The sequence below is a fragment of the Dinoponera quadriceps genome, unplaced genomic scaffold, assembly GCF_001313825.1.
Source record: "Dinoponera quadriceps isolate SergipeBrazil2010 unplaced genomic scaffold, ASM131382v1 scaffold426, whole genome shotgun sequence".
Classification (NCBI taxonomy): domain Eukaryota; kingdom Metazoa; phylum Arthropoda; class Insecta; order Hymenoptera; family Formicidae; genus Dinoponera; species Dinoponera quadriceps.
Genome location: NW_014554535.1, coordinates 746,487 through 771,556, shown reverse-complemented (window position 1 = coordinate 771,556; position 25,070 = coordinate 746,487). Strand labels below are relative to the sequence as shown.

General features: G+C 42.9%; 2 protein-coding genes across 5 annotated transcripts in view; one reads left to right on the top strand and one right to left on the bottom strand.

Annotated features, from left to right (window-relative positions):
- Window positions 1–698: 698 nt before the first annotated feature.
- Window positions 699–7,872, top strand: LOC106751956 (ribonucleoside-diphosphate reductase large subunit). Of its 2 annotated transcripts, none has more exons than XM_014633269.1 (13): window positions 699–909; window positions 1,119–1,207; window positions 1,522–1,699; window positions 1,775–2,138; window positions 2,220–2,524; window positions 2,625–2,787; window positions 3,009–3,397; window positions 3,491–3,678; window positions 3,760–4,068; window positions 4,270–4,458; window positions 4,600–6,080; window positions 6,213–6,689; window positions 7,805–7,872. In XM_014633269.1, the coding sequence occupies exons 1-11, from the start codon at window positions 798–800 to the stop codon at window positions 4,867–4,869; spliced, it is 2,556 nt and encodes an 851-aa protein (XP_014488755.1). In that variant the 5' UTR covers window positions 699–797; the 3' UTR covers window positions 4,870–6,080; window positions 6,213–6,689; window positions 7,805–7,872. The 2 variants fall into 2 exon arrangements, with proteins under 2 accessions (XP_014488755.1, XP_014488754.1); XM_014633268.1 differs by having other exon boundaries at window positions 6,158–6,689.
- Window positions 7,873–12,528: 4,656 nt separating this feature from the next.
- LOC106751957 (glucose-6-phosphate 1-epimerase) overlaps window positions 12,529–25,070 on the bottom strand; it is a 29,049-nt gene continuing 16,507 nt past the window's right edge. For all 3 annotated transcript variants that reach the window (XM_014633271.1, XM_014633272.1, XM_014633273.1), the window contains exons 4-7: window positions 18,597–18,655; window positions 17,657–17,994; window positions 16,353–16,661; window positions 12,529–13,798 (exon numbers count right to left, since the gene is read on the bottom strand). In XM_014633271.1, coding sequence (XP_014488757.1) covers window positions 13,790–13,798; window positions 16,353–16,661; window positions 17,657–17,994; window positions 18,597–18,655 — 715 coding nt within the window. In that variant the 3' untranslated portion in view covers window positions 12,529–13,789. The remainder of the gene's footprint in view (window positions 13,799–16,352; window positions 16,662–17,656; window positions 17,995–18,596; window positions 18,656–25,070) is intronic.

Sequence of the window (25,070 nt, the reverse complement as noted above, 5' to 3'; positions counted from 1 at the left end):
AGGGATATATGCTACCTGTAANAAAGAGAGAGATGGATGCCGAGTGTCCTATCTGTCTCTTTCTAGTCACGCGCTGGGATTGGCTGCCGCGCCAACGACGATATAGCTATACATTTTTCTCCATCCAATTCAAAGAAACTGTCATTGCTAAAATGATCACTGCAAATATATGCTGTTTTCACTTCAAAATACAAAGGTAGTTGAAGTATATTCAACCATTTACGCTTTATATCTACATCCTTCGGTAGCCTACAACATTTACATATTTTTTTTAATGTAGAAAAAAATAACATCTAATTATTTGAGGTTACGTATTTATACTTTCTTACGAGTGAAAACTGCGGTTACATCCAGGATAAGACTCCGCCTTGCATTTCAAACAATGCCTCATTTTTAAACAAATCGCGTCCAATTATTATTTTGTTAACGTTCGAATATTTAACGAATTTTAATTCTACACACATGTGCACGCATATTTACAAAACGAAATTTTAGTCTGCTTTCTCCCCTCTTGACGTCGCGTGGTCGTCTTGGCGGCTCATTGTAACAACCAATCACAGCGCTCAACTAGAAAGAGACAGATAGGACACTCGGCATCCATCTCTCTCTTTGCCTCTATCACTTCCACTTACAGGCTTGTTCCCTCTATTCTTATATCTCTATGCGTTTCACCGACACAGGTTGGTGCACATGCGCGGGAGACCGTGATCCCCAGTGGCAAACGAGGTTCCGTTTCGCGCCCAAACAGTCGAGACACGAAGCGTTGAGCGTGGCTCGATTACTGGTCTGTGATTAACATGGAATCGAGCGCGATGTTGCGTAAGATTTCGGAGGGAAACACTAGCCGTTCCCTCGCGAAAATGTCGGGCAAGGAAACCGCGCGCGGCAAGATGCACGTCATCAAGCGCAGTAAGTTAACGAATTAACCTTTCCCCTAAGTGCGTCCGATTGCCCACACGCAACCATTTATTTACTCGCAAGTTAAACCAATCTCATTTGCGTAATGTAACGTTAATGTGTCGAGTGTTGTAATGGTTGCTCGGCTGTCACGTCGAATTGCAATTACAATACGCTATACTTAATTTCATTTAAATGGAAAACTTTCTTATATTCATCAGATGGGCGCAAGGAGGATGTTCATTTTGATAAAATCACCTCGAGAATTGCCAAACAATGTTATAATTTAAATATGAATTATGTGGATCCGGTAAGTATCGTTATGTGATTTTATCTATCATATAATTTTGTCATACATAATAATAATTTTTTAAATTCTGAAGTATATGTATCATCTATATATATATATATATATATATATATATATATATATATATTGTACATATATATGTGTATATTATGCGTGTATTTATTCATACGTATAATTTCTTAGTAAAAAAATAGAAAATTTTATTTTTACGCATTAGGCTTCAGTTAACCTCTTGATCGACATATATATGTAAATTCCAACAATTTCTAAAGGTATAATTTGGTGCAATATATAAATATCTTATTCTTTTTCAGTCTGCCGTTGCGATTCAAGTGATACGTGGCTTATACTCTGGAGTAACCACAATCGAATTAGACAATCTTGCAGCTGAAACTGCCGCTACTATGGCAACTAATCATCCTGATTACGCTATATTAGCAGCACGTATCGATGTGTCCAACCTGCACAAAGAGACTAAGAAGACCTTCAGCGGTACATCTTGAACTCATTAATTTACCCCGATTACTATGTCATAAGGTTTTTCATCGCCGTGTTAACAATTCGCAGAGGTGATGCACGATTTACATTACGCCCGGGATCCCGTGACGAACGAAGCCACTCCTGTAATCAACGAGCATTATTACAAGATTATAAAGAACAATGCGGAGAGATTAGACTCCGCTATAATATACGATAGGGACTTCAACTACAATTACATCGGCTTCAAAACGCTCGAGAGGAGCTATCTGCTCAAGATCAACGGCAAGATAGTGGAGAGACCTCAGCATATGCTGATGAGAGTAGCTGTCGGCATTCACGAAGATGATATCGATAAAGCTATAGAAACGTACAATTACTTGTCCGAACGGTACTTCACGCACGCCTCGCCGACGTTGTTCAACGCCTGTACTAAGAACCAACAGATGTCTAGGTAATAACAACCGCACTGAATCGCGTCAGTAATGCACGACAAACCGACGTCATGTATTGACGAGAATTTTCCTCCATACAGCTGTTTCCTCTTGACTCTCAATGACGACACTATAAAGGGTATTTTCGGCACGTTAAAGAAATGCGCGCTTATCAGCAAATACGCCGGTGGAATAGGGATCAACGTTCATTGTATTCGTGCCAAAGGCACGGACGATATGTACGATACGGATTCAACCAACGGACTGATATCCGTTCTGAAGTTGTACAACGACATTGCTATTTATGTGGACCAAGGGGGAAATAAGAGACCCGGAGCGTTCGCTGTTTATTTGGAACCGTGGCACGCGGATATCTTTGATTTTCTGGAACTCAAAAGGAACATTGGTAATATCTTTCGTTTCCTCCTTTTTACTATATGGAATATGATGGTGAGGAGGAATGAGAAGTGAATTGGAGAGTCGTTGAATTTCTTCATTCATCATAGGGGACGGAAACCTGCGAGCCAGGGACCTGTTTTACGCTCTGTGGATACCGGATCTTTTCATGGAACGTGTATTTAACGATGAGGTTTGGAGCTTAATGTGCCCGTACGAGTCCCCCGGCTTGGCTGATGTCTGGGGAGACGAATTCAAAGAGTTATATACCAGGTATATTGGCAATTGTTAGATATATTACATATGGTTTTATATGTAATATTACATGTAACTAGATTGTATACATTATTGGTATTCTTTAATAATTCCTAAATTATTAGTATATAATTTATTAATATCAGTGAATTATAAAAATAAATCGTTAATATAAAATTAACATAATTTCTATATCTATTCTTAAACGAATCTCATCAAATGTTATGCTTTTACCATAGGTACGAGAAAGAGGGTCGTTACAAGAAACAGGTGGAAGCCAGGGCTGTGTGGCTCGCCATTCTCAGGTCGCAGGTGGAGACCGGGACGCCGTATATGCTCTACAAAGATCACTGCAATCGCAAATCGAATCATCAACACCTGGGCACGATCAAATGCAGCAATTTGTGCACCGAGGTTATCGAGTACTCCAGCCCGGAGGAAGTCGCCGTGTGCAATTTAGCATCTATCGCCGTTAACATGTTCGTGAATACCAACGACAAGACTTTCGACTTCGCCAAGTTGAAAACTGTCGCGAAGATCATCGCTCGTAATTTGGATAAAGTTATCGACGTCAACTTCTATCCCATTCCCGAGACAAAACGGTCCAATCAGAGACATAGACCTATCGGTAAGATTGCAGGAATTTAAACGGCTAATTAATTTCTCCACGTAAATCACATCGGTCGTAAATTGAAATTAAATAAAAATTCCGTATCTTCAGGTATCGGCATACAAGGTCTGGCGGACGCGTTCCTGTTGATGCGATATCCGTTCGAGAGCAAGGAGGCGAAGGAGCTCAACATCAAGATCTTCGAGACGCTTTATTACGGCGCCTTGGAGGCCAGTTGCGAGTTGGCCGCGGAAAAGGGCACCTACGAGACATACGAGGGTAGTCCGGTCAGCAAGGGCGTAAGTTCTGTAATATTTGACTTTTGTAGTTGTGCCGAGAGTCGGCACACTTGTCTGATTATGTAACGATTTTCCCTCCAGATTTTGCAATACGACATGTGGAACGTTAAGCCGACGGATTTGTGGGACTGGGATGAATTGAAGGCGAAAATCGCGAAGCACGGGGTGAGAAATTCCCTCTTGATTGCGCCTATGCCGACTGCGTCGACGGCGCAGATCTTGGGAAACAACGAGTCCATCGAGCCGTACACCAGCAATATCTACGTGAGACGCGTATTGTCCGGGGAATTCGTCATCGTCAATCCACATCTGCTGCGAGACTTGACCACTCGAGGTTTGTGGGACAAAGATATGCAGAACGAGATCCTCGCGAACTTCGGTTCTGTTCAAGTAAGTGGCTTCAGCCATCTCTTCGCTTTTTCCTTCTCCGATCGATTGTTCGTATATTGATAATTGGAGAACTCATTTCTAATCCGAGTATCTCACTTGAGGCAAGTTTCAAGTAACGACCATTAATATGTCCCAATGCTGTTTCGGCTCCAAGCAGATATGTGTTTGTGCGTGCTTTACAATGTTATGTATACTTTTCAGGATATCGAGCGTATTCCCGATGATCTGAAGGAGCTCTACAAGACCGTTTGGGAGATACCGCAGAGGATAATCCTCGAGATGGCAGCCGATCGAGGAGCTTTTATCGACCAATCGCAGTCGTTGAATATTCACATAGCGGATCCGACGACTGAGAAACTCACGTCGATGCATTTCTTCGGTTGGAAAAGCGTAAGATTAATTACCGTTTATACTTGACTTAGTATTCGTATTATTTTACCCAATTGAAATCGGAAATCTAGCCGAATTGTGGTAGACACCGTTTTTGTCAAATCGATATTTCTTCGATCTAAAGTACATTATCGTTCATAGGGTTTGAAGACCGGCATGTACTACTTGAGAACAAAACCGGCCGCGAATCCGATACAATTTACAGTGGACAAGTCGAAATTACGAAGTCGCGACTCCCTATCCAGCTCTGCATCCATCTCCAGCCTTAACAGCTCTGTTCAGTCTCCCGACAGAAACACCGGCGACGTTGAGAAGCGAAATCAAATCAGTCAACAAGCGAGTAAAAACTTGGAGGCAATACTCGCTTGTGCACGCGAGAATAAGGACGCGTGTATGGCTTGTAGCTCGTAAATATCTGTTGCTATCTATTAGCCTCGGTCTACGATAGAGGTGTTTTGAGCATTAAGAAAATGACTGATCACAGTCGAGCGTGAGGGAGAATAATAGACTGTGGTTGGTCAATTTTCTAAGGCTTAGGGTTTCAAACACTTATTGTAAACGGGAATTTACTCTCAGACTTAATTTTCTATGATAAAGCGTGTAATATATACAGAATTAAAAGCAGGTACACAGTATCGGACAACTTGTATACGCTACACATATATCTGTTATTGTCAGTAAAATAGCATAATTCTAGTAGTAATGTTAAAACGTAAATTTATACATTATAAATTTATCATATTACGTAAGCCTTAAATATCGTGTTTAAGACATAAGTCTGATTTTAGAAAGATTACATGTAAAATGTAAAACGAGTTATACACGTTGATACATCTTACAAACTTGCTGTGGCAGGCATTCTTTGCACGGTGGGGTTTGAGGATATTGTGCTATTTACAGAATAATAATGAAACATCTATCAGCACCTTGTGTGATCACGCTACACGTAAAAAAATGCCAAAAATATTTTCCTACTCTCTTTTGTAAATTATATGAATTGAAAAATCTTTTCTTTATACAACGTTTGATTTTTGCGCTATATTACATTGTCGGTAAAATTTTCCGATAAATATGTGCGCGTATATATTAATAGATGTAAATTAATTGAAATTAAAATTTATAGAAACTTGGAAAGTTGAAACATTCATTGTTCCTGTGACATTCTTCGAAACCAAGCTCGATTAAGCGAAATCGAATATTAATAGCTGTGTGCATAAAAATATTCAACCGAGGATACCATCGCTTGATTATGGGAAAAATATTATATTTTACTTATTTTTCCATAAATATATATAATTCAAGAAGTACATTTTTATAACTTGAAGTCTCTATTTTGTATGAATATAAAGTTTGTCAAATACTGAAAATTGTTATGAAGTAGAGTTCAATTTGACAAAAAAATTCATATTCAATATCATCTGGAGATAATACAGCTTTTGTCTAAAACTAGATCTAAAGCCAATCAAAAAGTTACCTACCCTGTTACATCTAGGGCTGTATGCCGAAACGTTCTTTTCAAGGAAAATTTTACTCCGTGATCTGCGAGCGATGGGAGAGGAGCCAATGGGAAACGCTCGTCGAGTTTTGCAACAGCAGTCGAGAATAAAATCTTCCTCGAAAACGTACGTATGGAAAGCTGCGTTCTGCGATATTTACTGCTAGTACTGAAAATCTACACTACACGTGACATGAACTATAGACTTTCAGTACTGCCAGTGAGTGTCGGAATTCAGCCGGAATGTCGTCGAAAACAGATGTTCTAGATTCGTCCAGATGGAACTACACGTTGTGTCTAGAAAAATTGTGCCGGCAAGTAGTGGCGCTCATGTAACTCCTCTCTGTGCGCGACAATTTCCTCGCGAACCGGACGATTTCAACGATCCCGTGGCATCTCCCCGAATAACGGCGACGTCGGACTTTTCACGCGGAACTATCCACTTTTCCGCGCCTAGGGGGAGGCTGCTCGCGCGACCGCCGTCCGCCGGACGATAATGACAGCCCGTCGAATGTCACTAGGCGGGAAACACGTGGCATCACTGCACAGCTGCGGCACAGCGGAGAACGTCGACGACGTAGAACCATATTTATTTTGGTTTGGAAGAGTTAGTCCGCGACGAACCGTGTGTACGCGCATCGCCCGGCTGTGTCGAGTCACACCGATTTCCCGGTGGTCCCGGTGTTCCCCAAGTACTTGCTTATCGGAGATCAAGAACTGAGAAAAAACATGACCCGTAAGTGTGCCGCGCGTCATCATCGTCGTCGAGTCGATCGTGCACCACCTCGTTGGCCGTCGCGACGGGAACACGTCAGAGAGATAGAGAGCGAGCGAGCGAACTCTGACCGTCGCCGCGGCTGCCATTGCCATTCACGCGCGCGTCCTCTCCTCCCGGCCGGGGACCTTTCACGCGATGCACGCCTCTCGACGAATCGCTGGCCCGAGCCGAGCGCACGGGGGCCGACGGTGCGCCGAATCTCCTCGCTCCGAGCTTCGTCGCCGATCGTCCCGCCAAGTGTTGTTTCGGAAAAGTCGATACCGCCGGAGCTGTACGACGGTGACTGCCGAGAGTGCTCCTCGCTTCTGCCTGTTTCTCACTCGGGGAAACGGTTTCGCGAGCTTCCGCTTTCGAGATACAAGCGTTATTGAAGGAAGCACCTCGGATAAGTTCCTCGCGATCGGTTCGCCCGTCATTCGTGAGATTTTCGTTCTTCGCTCTCGGACGCGTGGCGTCGCGGTGAGCCGATAATTGCGCGTGCACGTATCGAGCGATCGAGACTAGTCGGTGCCTGTGAGGAATTCGCATTGATCCGAAGCCAGTGGCTGTTGACGAGTTCGGAGGAATACAAATGAATATGGCGGAAAATATGCTTTACGGCGGCGCAGCCAGTTTTACTTTTCTTTTTGCCTCGTCGCCATTTCCCGATAAATCGCACCACCCTCCGGACGGTCTCGCGATAAATTCGATAACGGGCGAGTGACTCGGGTCACTCGCTCGCCGATCGAATCGCCCGGTGAAATACTCGCGGTGCCTATCAATTATATTTAGCAGCAAGCGTGCGAGCGTCCGCGCATGTTATTGTCGCCTCGTTCCACTCGTGCAAGCGCGATTTTGAATTGCGTGCGCATGCGCGCGCACAGGCAGCGCCCTTGTAAACATCGTGTTCGAATCGAAATAATTGAGGGATATAGATTAGTCGATCGGCTGCGCTAAATTGATCACATTTCGATCGAGTTTCTCGGTTTTCGTAATAAGCCTGGAGAGACGCGTCGCACCGGAGAATATCGATCGAATTGTGACGGAAACTATTATCCTCCTTACGAACTTAAGCATCCTTGAAATTTCCTCAGAAGAGTCTCTTCAGGAGAAGTTTCATTCTAGGCGGAAATCAACGTGAACTAGCACGAGCGAAGAACATGAAAAAAACTGTAAAGAAGGCAGCTGCTGAACAAGAGAGTAATAAAGGCCTTTCTCTGGAACAGCGTAAAGCACGGTGAGCTCCCTTAATGTGTGAATTAACGAATTGTAGTGGGAAGCATAAACGTATGGAATAGACTGAGCATTCTCATTGGAGGACTGAAATCGCGTTAGTATGCCTTAGTCCACATCTTGCTTTAAGATGTAATTCAGTAAGAAGATTGACCAATCATAGTCGTTCATTAAAAGAACAACCGACCGTGATTGGTCAGTTTGTTTGCGCTTGAAACAAGCGGTTTGTTCTTTTTAGCTGAAATAGCTGCACTAGTTTGAAGAATTTATACACACTGAAGCGTGAGAATCTCGTACGTACGTTCCATACACTTTAACGTGTATGTAAATTTCTTGAACTAAAACAGCTAGTTGAACTATAAATAACAAACCCTAAGTTGTGGACCGAGGCTGAGAGAGGGCGATGAAGACAGCAGTGCTTTCCTTATCTAATTGTGTAGTTGGTGGGAAGAAAGAAAGAGGAGAAGCGATACATAATGTATCATTTATGTGTCTACTCTCACTCTTCTGTTTCCCTCAACATCGCCCTCTCTTGTAGTACTGTGAAACAGAAGAAGCACTGTTAACATATCTCTGTTCCTTGATCTTGGCTTCAGCTCTAAAACGGCAATGCTCATTCTATTCTATTCTATATCTAATGAAAAAACGAATTAGTTAAAAAGAAGTTCCTTTATTGGACCATCGCTGCGCTCTGAACTCAGCTGCATCCAAACAGTTTTGCATTCCACTGTACACGTTTATCTTATGTGCAATTAAATTGGCATCGAGTCGACATCGTTTACCGATAATTTTATTAATATTATTATTTATAGTATTTTATGAATCTTATTTATTGGTTTTTACGAGCATGAACTCATGATTTTCTCGTCCTTTCTAGTGATGCGGAAAGAATGAGGGAGAAGCAACAGAAAAAGCAACAGGAACAGGGAGATAAGTCTAAGCAGGCGGCGAGATAATTCAATGGGGGGGAAAAGTGTGTAAATTTTTGCAATAAGAATGGCTGTCACCAATGGCGATGTTTAAAAAAAATTTACCAATGTAAGAGATAAAAGATAACGTTTATCGGGAATACATAAGATATCATCATGTCGTTGACGTTAGAGAATTTTTCCAGTATCGGCCGTGCAAAGCCATGCGTTATACAACAGGACCTAGCCTCAATTATCTTGTTATTTACATGTATTGCTCACGGAAACAGTTAATAGTCAGTGTGTATAAAGCTTGTCGTTACCTACACCTAAATTCAGTCAAAGAAATTCCGCATTTGACTGGTTTCTCTAGAACTAGATATAAGGACATTAATTAAATAATATGATATTTATAGTGCTAATTTCCGATCTGTAAATTCTGACTTTCACTTATTTAATATATGTTATGTAATTAAATGTAACAGGCGAATGACTTTAGGTATGTACATGTGCCGTTGTCGTCCCCTCTGGCTCGTAATAAACTGTTCGAATTTTAACAAGATATATATTCTTTGCGACATATATGCATATATTTATCTCTCTTTCTTTTTCGCTGTCGTTGCGACAGGCAACACGATACCGCTTTATTCATTCACTATAGGGATAGGGATAATCAATAATAGATAAGAGCAGAAAACAAAGGCGAATTATCGTGTGACGAAAGGACATGGAGGAGATTGTACAATCGTTTCCCATATTTTTATTGCACTTTCCCAAAAAGAGTACACTTTCTTAACATACTGTTTAGTCGTGATTTCGTAACTTCGCTTTAATTACAAGTATTCGGAATATTAACATTGAATCGAGTGAGAACGGTAATATTACGATGCGATTCGATAAAATGTCACTGCAGTGGAAGACCGAACCTTAATCGCTAATATGGGGAAAGGAAGAAAGAATGTATAGTTATGATTAAACGACGAACGTATTGTCTAGCCTCTAAAGACCAAAAATCGTTAATAAGATAGAGTCCTCAATGCGGTCCGAAAACGGTGAAATTCAATATCCTCCTATCCGAAATAGTCGTTAATAGTCGTAGTCTGATTCACTAGGCTGTATGTTTTGGCGTTCTCTAACACATCTATAAGCAGGAACGTTCCATTCGTTCTTTCGTTTTCATTTATATATTTTTTTTTTACTTTTTCTGCATCCTTTTCTGCCTGGCTCCAAGTTTAATAATATGCAAGGAACAACGCGCTATATTGAGCATTTATTTAATTGTAATAGTATACTACCGGTACGTAGTAGTCCATTCGAGGAATTTACATACGATACTGTTATTACCGTATCGGGGAAGTCCACTCAACGCAAGAAATTGACACAGACTAATGGATGATTGTGATTTTCTTTTCACCCGCGAATAATAACTGTACACGTGGTCGATTTGTTCCACGTACTTTCATCAGTGGTCGAATTCAGGGGTAACAAGCTGTTTTCCTTTTCCTTACATCGTGTTGAGATAGAAAATTTATCTTATGGATATTACGCCAGCCGGTCGCGTAAATTTTATCGGACGAAAACGAAGAGCACAATTTGGACGAATCTTAAACGTTAACGTAATAGAAAGACGCGTGTTAATGTTCGCGTGAACGAAATGCGTTTTTTTTTGCTTTTGGAATATGAAAACGACGGAAAGGCACACAAGAGAAGCATCCCGTATAAATTAATACAAACATAAATTATTTCGGCACAAAATCAATGGCACTCTCGTTCGTTTTGTATGATACTTTAATCGTAATAATAATAATAATGCAATTATCTAAAAACGCTGCTTACCTCCATCTCCTGTTACGGACACAATTAGTTAATACCTTTACAAATGTTTCGTATACGCATGTAATTTTTATGATAATATCTCGTAAATCGATACGTTATGGTATAAATATTCACTTATGTCTATTTCGATGATGCAACGTTTCTTCTTACACGTGGGAGAAGTGTGTGTGTATGTGTGTGTGTGACCGGATCTTGCTATATGGTATATATTATTCGGGACAGTAGAATATCGAAAAATTTAGGGCAGGGAAATTATATATTCGAAATGGCAGCATTAATACGGAAAGAATGCCAACTGAGCTTATCTACTGTCGCTACTTATTATTACAACATTATATTCGTAACAATAGCACCATATTTGTATTGTTCGTAGGTAAATTGTGTATCGCAAAATTGAACTAATCCATGTAGTCTNGGGGGGGGGGGCTCGATTTTCTTCTTCTTATACTAAACGATTGTAACAGGAAGGAAGTGTCCATTTGGAAAAACTCGAATGAAAATCACTTAGAATTCTAATCATCGATGTCTCTGTAGAACATCAGCAGCGAATGAGTACGCATGTCGACAAACAATTCGACTACATTTCTTCCATCTTCTTCTCCTCTCTCTCTCTCTCTCTCTCTCTTTCTCTCTGTGTGTGACGTTTCTTTCTCTTGTTATAATTAATTCTTTAGTGAAATTATAGTAAATGCTTTGTACTTCAGACTCGTCTTTCGTTTAGTATGCGTTAGATTCGATAAGGTATATCCAAGTTTCATCAACCTCTTAAAATTAGCAGCTCCTATATATTAAGGAATCTGAAATTTTATGAAAATTTATGTATTTTAGTTAAGATTAAGTGGTCTACATGAGATTAAAAACGTGTTATTATTATTATTTTTTTTTAAGAATCGAACACTATCCGAAGGTCTATAAGAGTTCGCGCGTGACGAACATAGGCAACTCAAAGTGCGTACGAAGCCCAGACATTTCCCGATGCCTCCGACAATAATTAAGTATAGTGCCTCAGAAAATCTTTCGAGAATGCGAGTTTCAGATTCGCACGATGCTCATTACAATTGGTTCCTCTATACGCGAAAAGTACGTCTTACAAAGTGGATCAAGTCGTACGTCGGCTCTTTCAGCCGCGTCGTTATATCTGGCAATGAATTCGTTTACCACACGTCTATGAACAATGCATCTCGCGCTAATCCACCCAGAAGTGATGCGAAGAACAACGGACACGAGACACATGTTTCTTACTCTTTCCATCTGATTATTAATTTGATTCGGGCCGCCAAGTGAGACTGAGACAGACGAATGAAGCCTCACACAGCGCTCAGCGTGAGAGACGCTTGTAAGTTGTACCATCTTCGCAGATACATGATCTACGCTACAAAGGAAGATTGCCATCCGAAAGTACGATATTTGCTCATGAGGCAGGCTCGAGCAAGACTTGGGACTTTGAGAGCCTCGCGAGAAGAGATTCGGTTTATTCGAAACCGTTCGAAAGGACGCTTGTTCCCCGGTGATAAAATCACGACCGCAATCTGTCTCATCGAAATATTGTCTCTTCAAATCGCAACTTTTCCTCGCCGGCTCACGGAGGGAATGCTACTAACTGCGCGCGTCGTCGCGATGAATTACGGAATGGTACGCGCCATCGGCATGTGAACATCTGGACGGAGCATTCGACGAGGGGAAGGTCTAATTAGCGGTGAGGGAAGATCACGGCGTTTCGGGTAATTTCCTCACGGTTTCCTCGAGTATATTCGACTTTTCTTCTGGGACTATTATTATTATTTAAATAATATTATTACAGTATAATATAATATTATTATTATTTAAAGTTATTGTTGTTATTGTAACATTTATTAGTTATACTTATTATTGCAAATTGTTATTATTATTATTATCTCAAGTTATTATTTATATCAGCTTGTGCTGAAATTGTAACGTTTGCAAAATACGAAGCAGCATCTTTGAAAGCACTTGCTGCATGTCAACGTATTGTAAATTTATACAAATAAAGCAAGTACGCGTGAGCCGAATGACCCGACGTGACGTGACTTTCCCCTTACTCAAAAATTGCTCAACAACTCGCTCGTTTCGAATGACAATACATGTCCCGTCTGGATATTCATATCCTTCGATGGGCTGAATTAAGTTAGCGGTGTATGGAATGTATGCAGATATTCGTGATGGATCGCAGAGAAGAAACTTCGGATCGAACACGTCTCTCTCTCTCTCTCTCTTTTCAGAACGACATTCTTTAGGACAGAGATCCTTCATTCTCGCGTAACGTCCTCATACCGACACCTCTTTCTGTAAATTTTCATCGATTTCAAGTGCTTTCAACAAAAGAAAGCTGAATATTGCTATTATCGGGACAAGTGAAGGCGATCATTGATTACACGCAATTACCAATTCTTGTCCAAATTCTGAATATCATCCGGACGATGGTATAACGCGGAGAGAGAAAGATCGATCGATTTCTCGGGCGCATTCTCCGATCGGCCGTCGTCCAAATCGCTGGCCGTGACCTCGAGATACGGACGTGGCGTGAAGACGACGAAGGCATGAGCAAGGACGCAAGGACGACTCAACGAAGGGAGACAGATTCCGGACGAAATTAACTAGTCTAGCCTTCTCTTTGCCGACGCGAGTCGCCGCTTCCTCGTGCGGCTACGGAGACGTGACGGAAAGACACGTATTCCTCGTCGGCGTATACACGGTAGCGCGTGGAAATCTCCTTCTTTGGGGAAACTGTGCGATCCAGGGAGGCTGCGCGGGAAGAGAGGAAGTGAGGAAATCTTTCACGAGAGTTCGGTCAGCTTGCAGCGGCCGGACCGGCTTTTCCTCCTCGAGTCCGAGAGATCTCTAAAGGTTCAGGGAGCATATCGTGCAGGTCTGGGCGACGCAGTGGGAATGCAGGTGTGACGGATGCGACGGCGGAGGTGGCGGCGGCGGCGGCGGAGGCGGCGGTGGCGGCGGCGGAGGCATGTAGAGCCAGCCAGCGCCGGCGGCGGCTGGCCAGACGGCGGACGATGCTGAGGATGCGGCCGGAAGCAGCGGATTGCTACCACCTCCGGCGTTGACATGCGATGTCGATCCACTCTCTACTCACATCACCTGGAATCGATCGGTGACATGAGGCTCAATCGTGGACACTCGCCGAGTGCTACGCGAGACTGCTTTGCTCTCGTCAACTCTTTTTACGAATTAAATTCGCTTCTTGTAACCGGGAAATCTGTTTCGTTCGATCAAGAGGTGTTTATCGGATACGCATCTAAAATGAGCCCCCTCCCCCCCCCCTCTATGGGGCCCTATTTTGGACGTACAGCGAACGCCAAGTGCGACTTTTTCCAAGTTTCGCCTTTTCTGATATAAACATTGCGTATAACATTGCGTATAACGTTGTTTCAGCTTGAGAATCAAAAAGGTATCATTTATGTATCTTCAGTATGCGTTCAGAATAAGGCTCTTGATTTGGGGCCTTATTTTGGACGCATAGCGAACGCTAAATGCGCCCTTTCAATTCCAGTTCCGTTCTTCTTCTATGAGCATTACGTACGACGTTGCTTCAGTCTGAGAACCAGAAAGGCATATTTAACACTCGACACGCGCCGAGAACGGGCTTCTGATTTAATCGTCGCTAATCCCCGTTCGTTCGCCAGTCTGGAGTTGTTCTGCGAAACGAGAACCGGTAAACCGCCAAGCGTGCGACCCTTTCGATGACTCCAATACACGCGCGCGCGCATATGTAACTGCGAGAAGAATTGCAAGTCGTAGTTGTTTATACAGTAGTATATATATTGCGTGATACTCGTTAACGTATGTAGCGCTGCTTATGCTTTATGCTAAGTTACGTCGCTATCAATGCATACCAGGTGTTTCACAAGTGCAATACGTTCTCCTTAGTTTCCCGGTAAGAGACAAGAATTTCCAGCGTTAGAGGGGATTAACGGCGACAATTACTACTACCGTCTTATGTCGTTATCGATTTACGCCACACAGGGAAAAATATGATTTGTACTTGCGAAGAAAAGCACTTACTAAGCTTTTTTTCCTTTTAAGTAATGGTTATCTTGAACAAAGAGTATTTTCGTGTGTGATATGTTATTAGAATATACTCATCACAAATATTGGAAAAGTTCACTATCTTTTGTAAATAATAATGAGCTTTTCTAATATCTGTGATGAGTATATTTTAATATTATTACCAAGAAAAAAAATATCCTTCATACGAAAAGATAAGTATTATTTAAAAAGAGAAAAATAAATTAAGTAATTGCTTTTCTTCGCAGTACAAGTAATATTTGTCTGTGTGTGGATGTTTCACAAGGTAACACGTTCTCTTAAATTACCTGATAAAAAAAAAGAATTTCTAGAATCAGAGAGAATAGTGATAATGGCTGCTAGAAGTCAACGATTAATGATTATTGCTTCTGATCGTTATATTCTTTTGGATCCATCAAGGATCTAAAAGTATACTCCGGTAGCAGACAAGAATCATTGAACTCTTACTAAGCGCTGACTCCTGCTGAACGCAGTTAATTACTTTTACAGCGTTACGGCGCTGTCAATTCGTACCAAGTGTTTCACAAGTGAAAACTCTGAATAAAAGAACTTTCACAGCATCAGAGAGAGAATCACAGCGATAATAGCAGTGGTATTTCAAATAGTCCCTGATAAGAAGCGAATAAACTATCGGTTCTCCGACAATTTACCTATTTCCGTTAGCAACTACTTCGGACAGTATCGGTGCAGCGAGAGCGGTTTCTCGTGCGAGCGTAATTACGGCCAATAGCGTAAGATTTCAGGCAAGAGTTCGGCGACTCGGATTACGCTCCGAGAGCTCTGGTTTCGTCATGTAATTAATTGCAAGCGCGCCTACACGCGCGCGGTTAAGGGGCGTTCATACCGCATCGGTAATTTCCCGAGTCGGTATTCAACGAATATCATTGAGAACCAGGCGTGTATCGGTGGTGGTGTATCGATATGACGGTTCAACATATCGCAAACAACGAAGACCATCAATGTACATCAAGCTTCAATGAAACCTTAACGCTTACCCTGAGCTGAAAACACCTAGTTTCCCTAATCGTTCCTGCATCTCGGAATGTAACATGTCACGATATGATATGACATGAAGTTGCCATATAATGACAAATTATAGATAATGATAAATTAATTAAATAATTAACAATTATGATATACAGGCTGAGGCAATAACTATTTTCACTCTGAATATCTTCGACAAATAAAAATATTATTAACAATTACATGAAGTTGAAAATGTTTATGTTTACAGAAGGTGTTCAAAATAACGACTATTGGTATTAATGAATCTTTTGTTGTTGGGTAATTTTTCTCCTACTCTCTCATATTTCAAAGATATTCGAAGGGCAATAATAAATATTGTCTCTCACCCTGAAAAGCACATCCAAACACGATGCACACAATTGGAAAAACAAGAACGTCTCGGTCTGGTAGATGTTAATATTTGATTGAGGCTTGATATAGGTTCTACAGTTGACGGGAAGTTACGTTTTATGTAGCAACGATTTGTCAATTAGTTGGATCTTAAAAATTGAAGATTGCGAGTAGCGATCGCGCGATTATAATATCATGATGGAGTAAAGGTAGGGGAGAAAAAGAAAAAGAGAGAGAGATAGTGCGTTACCTGTAGAATCTGGCTGGCTTCGAAGGCCGTTCCTGGCAGCAATATAACCGGGCTACTAACGTGTCCGCTCTCGACGCATATCATGTTGGGAAATTCGTCGTCGCCGAAGTCCGGTATATCGCGCGCCTTCTCTTGCCAGGGATTCCACACGACGGTGTCGGGAAAGTTATACTTCTGCACACGCATCTTCCTACCGGATACGACATTCGTGATGATATGCTCCGGCTGCGTGTTCTGGTAGATCCTGTCGGTCCATTCGCATACCGTGACGACGTCGCGGCCTTCTTGGAAGACTTGGTTGTCCCTGGTCTGCGCGCGAGAATAAAATATCTTGAGAGGCAGGGATTGTGACGAGCAAATCATCCTTTCGGGTTTAACGAAGTTTCGTCCGTACTTCGTTCGAAAAGCACTGATTTTTAATTGGTAAACCCGTATAAAGAAATGTAGATTTTTAATTAAGGACATTGTAAAGTGAAATGAGTTTTGATAAGAATTCGATGAAACTTGCGTTATGTATACATTGAAATATTATTAAACTGCTCGCGTAAAAACATTGATTAATCGAGAGCTGATATATAATATATATATAAGATATATTTGCAATTAAAGTTGATACTTTTTATACATATCCCTTAAGGTTAACATATTACTTTCTACCTTTAATATCTTCTAAGCCAAAAATAAGATTTTGATGAAAAACTGCTATGACAGCTACAGCAACTGCTAACGACAGGACTTTTAAGCGATTTGGAATTAATTCCTTAATTCCTTCATTCGCGATGCAGTATAAAATTTATAAAAAGTATGAAAAGTAAATGCTGACGCATCAATAAAATTAATCAATAGCGCCATAATTGGAATAAATCTTTTTGATTCAATAATAATATCACTGAAATACCAATACTAGAGTTATTGAAGGAATATATAATATATTAGCTTCAATAATATATTGTTATTGAAATAAAAAGATTTATTCCAATCATGGCGCTATTAACCAATTCTACTGATACATTTTTTCCGCCTATAATTTTACATTTCATCGCGAATGAAGGAAGAGAGAAATCAGTTTTAATTCACTCAAAAAGCTATTGATACAACATTTTTCCGTGTACACTATAAAAAATATACACGAACATCAGTCTGAATAATCGTAAGACTTGATTTTTTTATCCAATTATTTCTAAGTAAGTTAGAGAAATGTTCAAGAGAAACAAGCGATTTTCTTTTCGCCAAATACTCAAAATACTTTCGACGTGTATCTATGTTTACCCGGGATCTTAGCGATACATTGTGGAGAAATCTACCTTGTCGATGAACGTGCATCCATGCAGTCCTGTGATCTGGCACCTCCTGACGTCGGGTACCTTGAAGTAAGTGTGTAAGAGCAAATTAAAGCTGAACGTGTCGTCTCTGCTAGGGTTGTACACGCCGATATTGAAGTGCAGCTCTTTCTCGCGCAATATTAGCCTGTACGTTAACCTAAACTGTGAGTTCCACAATGATCGCGTGAATTCGCTGTCCATTATTGAGAATATCGCCTCGACGTCTCCGCTGGGCAACCGCTCCGGTGATTTCTCCACGTTCCAACGAATGATCCTGGCGAAGCCGTGAGGTGGCCCAAACGTCCATGCTCCGAATTGTGCTGCGGCAATTACGCGTCGTTACAGACGAATCGGTATGAAAGTCGCTTTCTGTCTTCGAAAAAAGTGCTCCGACTCGTGTCGATCGTCGATATTTTTCGTTTATTTCCCGGCATTTTCGTCATTTCAAACTCGCCTCTGTATCATTATTCGACTTTTTAAGAAATAAGCTGCGCCGCGAAAAGAATTCGAAATTCATTGCAACTTTTACCGCATATCGATTGAAACGTTATCTAACGGCTCGCGTATAGCTGAAAAAAGGTTGACCGTTCGTGAGCTGAGATAAAAATAAATATGATATTTGAGACTTTTATACGGTGCGGAGAAAATAATATTTTCGTACTTTTATATCGCGTGTATATTTTAATTTTAATTTTGCTGCAAATTAAAATTGATTACTTAAATTATTTAAATATTGTTACTTGAATGAATCTAAATAAATTTACAGAAAAGTAATTATTAAAAAGACAATAGAGGCACGAAAAACTAGCTCAATGCCGTTATCGAAAATCTATCATCGCGGAGATCAGTTATTTTGATGTTTCGATGCGACCATAATAATAATAATATGTCATAATTGTTCGTAACCGTCTGTTGTACTTACGGAAGACGAATGGTATGCCGCCTCTAATTGCCTTCTTTCCATCGAACACAGCTTGCTTACTGAAACATGCAGAATCAACTGTTCGAGAGAGGAAACTTGATGATATTCGCGATATCGAGGAGTATTTGCTCGTGGCTTCTGCGTTTTGTTTCGTATCTCTCGACACCTTGACGTCTTAATCGTTGGCTCATTGCGTTTGTTGCGTGTATCAAATTTATGACTGTACTTCTCGCGACTTAACGAATCTCTATTAATGAACGAATCTCTTATGGAAAATCAGAGACAATATATTGTCTTGCAAACGATACGTTGGATTCGTTCATTCGTTCGTTTTCCCGATCATCGTCGGATCGCGGATATTATCTATTATTTTCTTGCGATAATAACAAGAAAAAAGCCATGGCATTATCGATAGCCTCGGAAAATATACAAACGAGCGAACGAACGAACGAACGAACGAACGAACGAACGAACAGTGCACTTCCTTCGTTTCGTTGTTTGTTGCTAACGCTGTTGCGGTGAACTGCGCGCGTATCGCGTATCAAATTAATGAAAACCGCGCGTAGGGCACGTATAAATATTTACGAGTTCTCGTTCCGCTTGGCAATGGTGGTTAATATTTTTACAGCGCCGGACGTATAAACGCTCCTATGATGTTTTATGCGGCATTTAATGCGCGCCATTACTTACGGGTGTTTAATACAACGATATGGTTAATTAGTTTATTCAGCCGAGCGGTGGGTAAATGCTCCGACGGCCGGGAATGAATGCGCGAATCGGAATGATAGCGTAACTTTCATCGCGATTATTGCAATCGCCGGTGGTGTATATTCAGTGTGAAAAAATTATCAAAAAATAACGACGAGCCGAGGATGCGTCGAATAAATCCCCGTTCGTTCCTCTTTTTGTCCTGCGCCCTTTACATTCTTGCTCACCGTGTGTGTATGTGTGTGCGTGCGTGCGTGTGCGTATGCATGCGCGTTTTAGACGCCCGCGCAAGAGAGCTCGTTTAACTAATTTACGAGGACTGCGCGGAATTTTACGATCGCGTATTGTGCGTCGAGTGGAGACAAGGTTGAAAGGATCGCGTGGTTCAGCGACGACGTATTATAAATAATCACGTATGCCCCCCGCGGGAGATTCTGTATTTCACAGAATTCGGCAGAGGAGACAGGGATCGACGAGGAAATCGTGATTAGTTTTATAACGCTACCAACAAGTGCGATCCCGCGAAATTCCAGAAGTGCTCGGGACATGCGCATGATTAATTTTTACCCCCTTCGCCCAGTGGCCGGACATTTAACGACGCCGATATAACACAGGTGTGCCAATATGTGCATCGAGAGCCGCCTGGAGCGTCGAAAAGGGAAAGATAATAGCCGAGTCGATAAACATTGTTCGCGTTATACGCTCCGCGGGATCAATTTCTTTATAGGGGGAACAGTTCGGGTTTTACAGCTAGCCGCATCGTTTAAGTCGAAAATGAAAGTGAATCTCCGAAGGTCGGTCGGACGGACCAAGTTTACTGCCCTCGTAAAAAGAATAAAAAGCGGACAGAGGCCGGTATTAAACGATTCGCCGTTTCGTTCCGTCGATTCGCGCTTTATCCTGTAACGACCATTGCGCGGAGCCAGTGAGTAACTGTGGGAATTTCGTTGTGCATGCGACTAAATATTCCAACTGTACTCACTATTTGTGAGAACCGATCGAAATTCGACGCTTCCTCTCACACACACACATCGGCCGAAGAAACACTCGTAAGATTGATCATTAGATAAGTCGATTCCTTTCGTTAGCGAACTGGAGCGCTCCGAGCGGTTGATATCATCGCAATGCGAAAGAGAAACGGAGATGTATGCGTGAATTGATGGGAGGGGCGAGGGGGGAGGGAGGGAGAGAACTATATAGCTGGAGGGCGGATGCAGGATAACCATTAGTCAAGCCTGTCAGGGGCCGCGGAGATGTCCTTAAGAAGGAGCTTGAGGATACACTCTCGGGATCCAAGGCTGCGAGGAGAAAGCGCGAAACCGAAATCCGCGAGTATCGGCGGCGCTGAGTCGAGTGCTCAACTACCGTGCGGAGCGCGTAATTTCCGTTTCGAGAACGAGCGATTAACACATTCCACGCGAGATCACCTTGCGCGCATTCGAAGAATGCTTCCGAATGCTCACGATGAAGGATATCGTCGAAAATATGTATTACACTTGACGATTCTTCTTTGCTTGTGGTCAGCCTTTTCAATTTTTTTCTCGCGCGGGAAAAATAGTTTTAAATTAATAATAGGTATTTTCACATGTAAGCACGAATATTATAATATTCTTAAGAAGATTATAATCATAACTCTTATTTACTCGTGTATATGAGAATATCTATCATTGATTTAAGACTAATTTCTTTCCGTGTGGGTTTCACTTAAAATGTAACTCTGTAAACGTAAATATACGTATGCGTTATACACTGGCAACGCGTCTTTATCTTATTTATCTTATTGTAAAAAAAGGGGCTCTCCCTGTTTCTTCCCCGCTTAATAAATAAATAAATACCGGCGCAAGTACGCGTCAACTCGCGGGTTTCGTTCGCGACGTTCGATCGTTAGGGTAATTGAACGGGAACGAGGCTGGCGCGGTTCGAAACCGAGAGGTTTCACCACTCGTGGTAATCGGCCGCGCTAATAACATCGCTCCTCGCGCGGCAGCCCGATCCCACCGCGTCGCCGGCAACAATCGATGAAGTTAATGATGAAATCTCGATCCCAGGACGCGGCGCGTTCCCCGTGCTGGACGTCGCTGTCGTATCCTCTCATAGCGGTACGGTGTAATCTATTTTCCTGGATGCGTAAACCGCGAAGGAGGAGGAGCAGGAGGAGGAGAAGGTAATCCCATCCGTTTGCACGATCCCGAGGCGAATGGAACACGCGACAGAGATAGAGAGATAGACAGATAGATGGATCGCGACAACCTGAACGTCACATAGTGGAGAGAGGAAGAGCAGGAGGGAGACAGAAGACGAGAAAACGAAAGGAAGAGAGCGAGAGAGATCGAAGGAGGGGGGGACTTATGGCAGAAAGAGAGAGAGGACGAAGCAGGGAAGCAAGAAGGGAGGATGAATGCAAGAGTGGGAGAGGGCTAGGGGTGAGGAAGCGAGAGAGGGTAGAACGATGTACCACCACGAAGTACGACGACGCGGCGGTAGGAACGCGGCTGACGCCGAGCAAAAACGATCGGCGCTGTCTGCCATGCTTTTTGCGGGCATCACAGTTTCCAACCTCTCTCCTCCTGGTCGTTTCTAGCTGCTGGTATCTCCCCGTTGCCGCCACCGCCGCCGCCATCGCCGCCGCCGCTGCTGCTCGTACGCCGGCACCCAATTCTCGACGCGGTTACGCCCGGCTTCCACGGGATATCGTCGCTTCACGAGAGTATACAGGGTGTTTGGTAATTGGCGGCGCAAATCGGCGGGGGTAAGTCGATTTGTGGAAATAATATCTGTCCGTCATCTTCGGATGAGAGAAGTCCGTTTCCTCGGGCCTCACTCGCGGAGCAAGGAATGTGGGAAGAGAGGGGGGAGGGATCTGCAGCGAAGGGCGAAGAACGAGGGGATGAGGTTCGGGAAGAATTAACTTTCGCGACACGCGGAGCGTTACGCACGCTTTTTATGAGCGCAACAATTTTCAATCGGCCCTCCTCATCCTCGGCTGCGGCAGCGCGCGAAATTGCGCACCGATCTTTCCGGTGATGAGTGTCCTCGATATTCCCCAATATGCGAGTCTCGAGGGATACATTCGGTAGGTATCCTCTCTCTTTCTCATCGTCGCACAACGGGGCGAAACGAGGTTGATGACACGAACGGCGATTTTCACACAGGCACGATTTGTATCACACAGCGAGGCAATAATTTGATATAAATTAATACGAATTTCACAATTAAATTTAACTCGAATTAATGCAAATGTCAACAATTAATATAAATTTTGCAATATATATACATATATATGTATAAATGTCGCACGTGCTCGATGACAAACGATTTGAAATTCCCGCTGAACATTCCTCTCCCTCCCCTCATCGTTTGATTTATTTTGTTATTAATTTATCTTGTGTCACACGTAGTGATAAAGTTCATAGTTCGAGCATCGCCTATTTATCACTGCTCTTTATCGCGTCACTGTACCGACACGCTTTGATATATATTGATGAATCTCCGCGAATCACCGACGTGAGAACCCGAGGAAGCGAGAAAAGTGCGCGGAATGATCGCTCGTTGAAGCTATCGCCATACTGATTTACGGGACATTGATACGCGAGATCCCATTTGATCGGCGGGCGACACCCGATACGCATAAAATTAGCGTAACGCGGCCGGAGGGGAATCACCTCTCTCTTTCCGCTTTGCGGGGGGAAAGGATTCATTGGGATTTTTTTATTTTGCCAAACCGACTCGCGAATTAGCCGTGCGGCTCCTGCGACGGCTCAATTTGTCTTTCGTACGCGCACTCATTATGTGCGGCCATAAGGAGGAGTGTGGAAAAGATTTCGAGAGATCGGACAATTCTCGCGCGTCGTACGACGACCGACGACTTGAGATTCGCGGCACAGGAAGAATATTAATGAGCGAGCAAGTGAAAAATCACCTCTCAGCTTTAATGAATCATTAGCAAGTCGGAGATGCTAAAAACAGCGGCGAATCATCGATACGTATATAGAAAGGAAAACAGAAAAAAGAAAGAGAGAGAGAGAGAGAGAGAAGAAATAAAACGGATACGCGAGACGCGGGCTCGTGAAAAATTTGCCCGCGGTTTTGATGAATGCCTCCCCGCTTCTCCTTGCGGCGGAAAGACTCTCGCGAGCAGTCGGAAATCTTATGTAGAAATTATGCGGGAGATTTATTCTTCGGAAGATGCCGCTGTAATTTTCGTGAACTCTTGATTTATGCCGGGCTGTCACGTCGCCGTTTAGTTTATTCTGTTCGTTTCGCGACTCGATGCGACTCGACGATCGAAGCTCGTCCCGTTGCAAATGATCGAGTCGGGAGAAGAAGAGGACACCTCGCACGATCCGCGTACGGAGTACGCAGATTCTTTTCTCTCCCTATCGGGTCAGCGATCGTCTCAATAGTTTGCGCGAATGCCGCGATAAATCACTCGCGTTGAAAAGATAGGCGGTCTCCCGCATCGGAACACACCGTGTAAATCATGATGGCGCGCCTTTGTTCGCTTTGAGAAAGCCTCGCTCCTGCGGACTCGTGCGCGGCTTTGCTCGAAACTAATTTCTAATTACTCAAGTCCACGGCGATGCGTTCTACGTAAGCAGACAACGCAAGAGTAGAATCCGTCTAGTGTGACGTACGAATTGCTATCGGCCGTGCGAATTGCGTTCAGTTATCAATGGGACTCTTAGTAGGAGGGATACCGAGGCAGGTTGGCACAAGAAGCAACATTGTTGACCATGATGCGACATGTCGATATATCGGAGATATAATTATTATATATATGTAGATATACACATATATATGCGCTTAATAAGTAGCAAATGGCTCTTATTGGCCTAACCTTCTCATTTTCCTTGAATTTCTACCGAGCCAATAATATATTTAGGTTAACAAATACACGGTTTACACGATAAATTCCTGTCGTAAGAATGTAGAGGAATGTTGCCTCTGTCATCTGTGGGCGATCAATCGCCCAATCAATTAATTGTCCGAGAAGTTTTAATATCGAAATTCTGAAAAATTTGCAAACCTGCCGCGGTCTCCCCTATCATCTCTCTTCTTCGCTTGTGTGTACGTGTGTGTTTTATTGACGCTATCGCTTTGCCGGAGGACGATGAATTGCAAGCCAGCCGCCCTGACAAAAATGATCTTACTTCTTCGCACGATCGGATTGTTCGTGATTTTTCATCACGAGACGGCTGGCTCGCTATCTTCGTCGCGTATACGTGCGCGCGCGAGCCCGAGGGCTAATTAACCGCATGACATCGAGTGTTACGTGGAGCGCATCGTGAATCGACAATATTATAAATAAGGTGTGACCGAGCGCTTTTGCAACTGAAGACGATTGCATAGCGGCGCGATGCACGACGCGGCATGCTGCTGAGGCTCCTTGCGGCGCAGCTACTATATCCGGCATTCAGAACCGGCACGAATTCGTCAGAATTGTACGGGGGGGGNGGGGGGGGGGGGGGGAGGGGAACTCGTGTCGATCGCGCGAACTCGTGATTACGACGGTAACTTCCAGATCGAGATCGATCTCGGAGCAATGGCGAGCTTGGATCGACACTTTTCTCCGTCTGTTCTTTTCAGCTGCACTGCTGAACCGATGTAATCATTTCAAGTGGGACAAGTATATGTTTTGTTCAACGGTGCAGCTAGAAAGAACAGATCACTGATTATGAAGCGAAACGCGAGTTTCAACGGCATTACGCGGGCACGCTGGCAAACGAGTGCACGTGCCTGTTTTTAATATATTAGAGCTGATTTTAA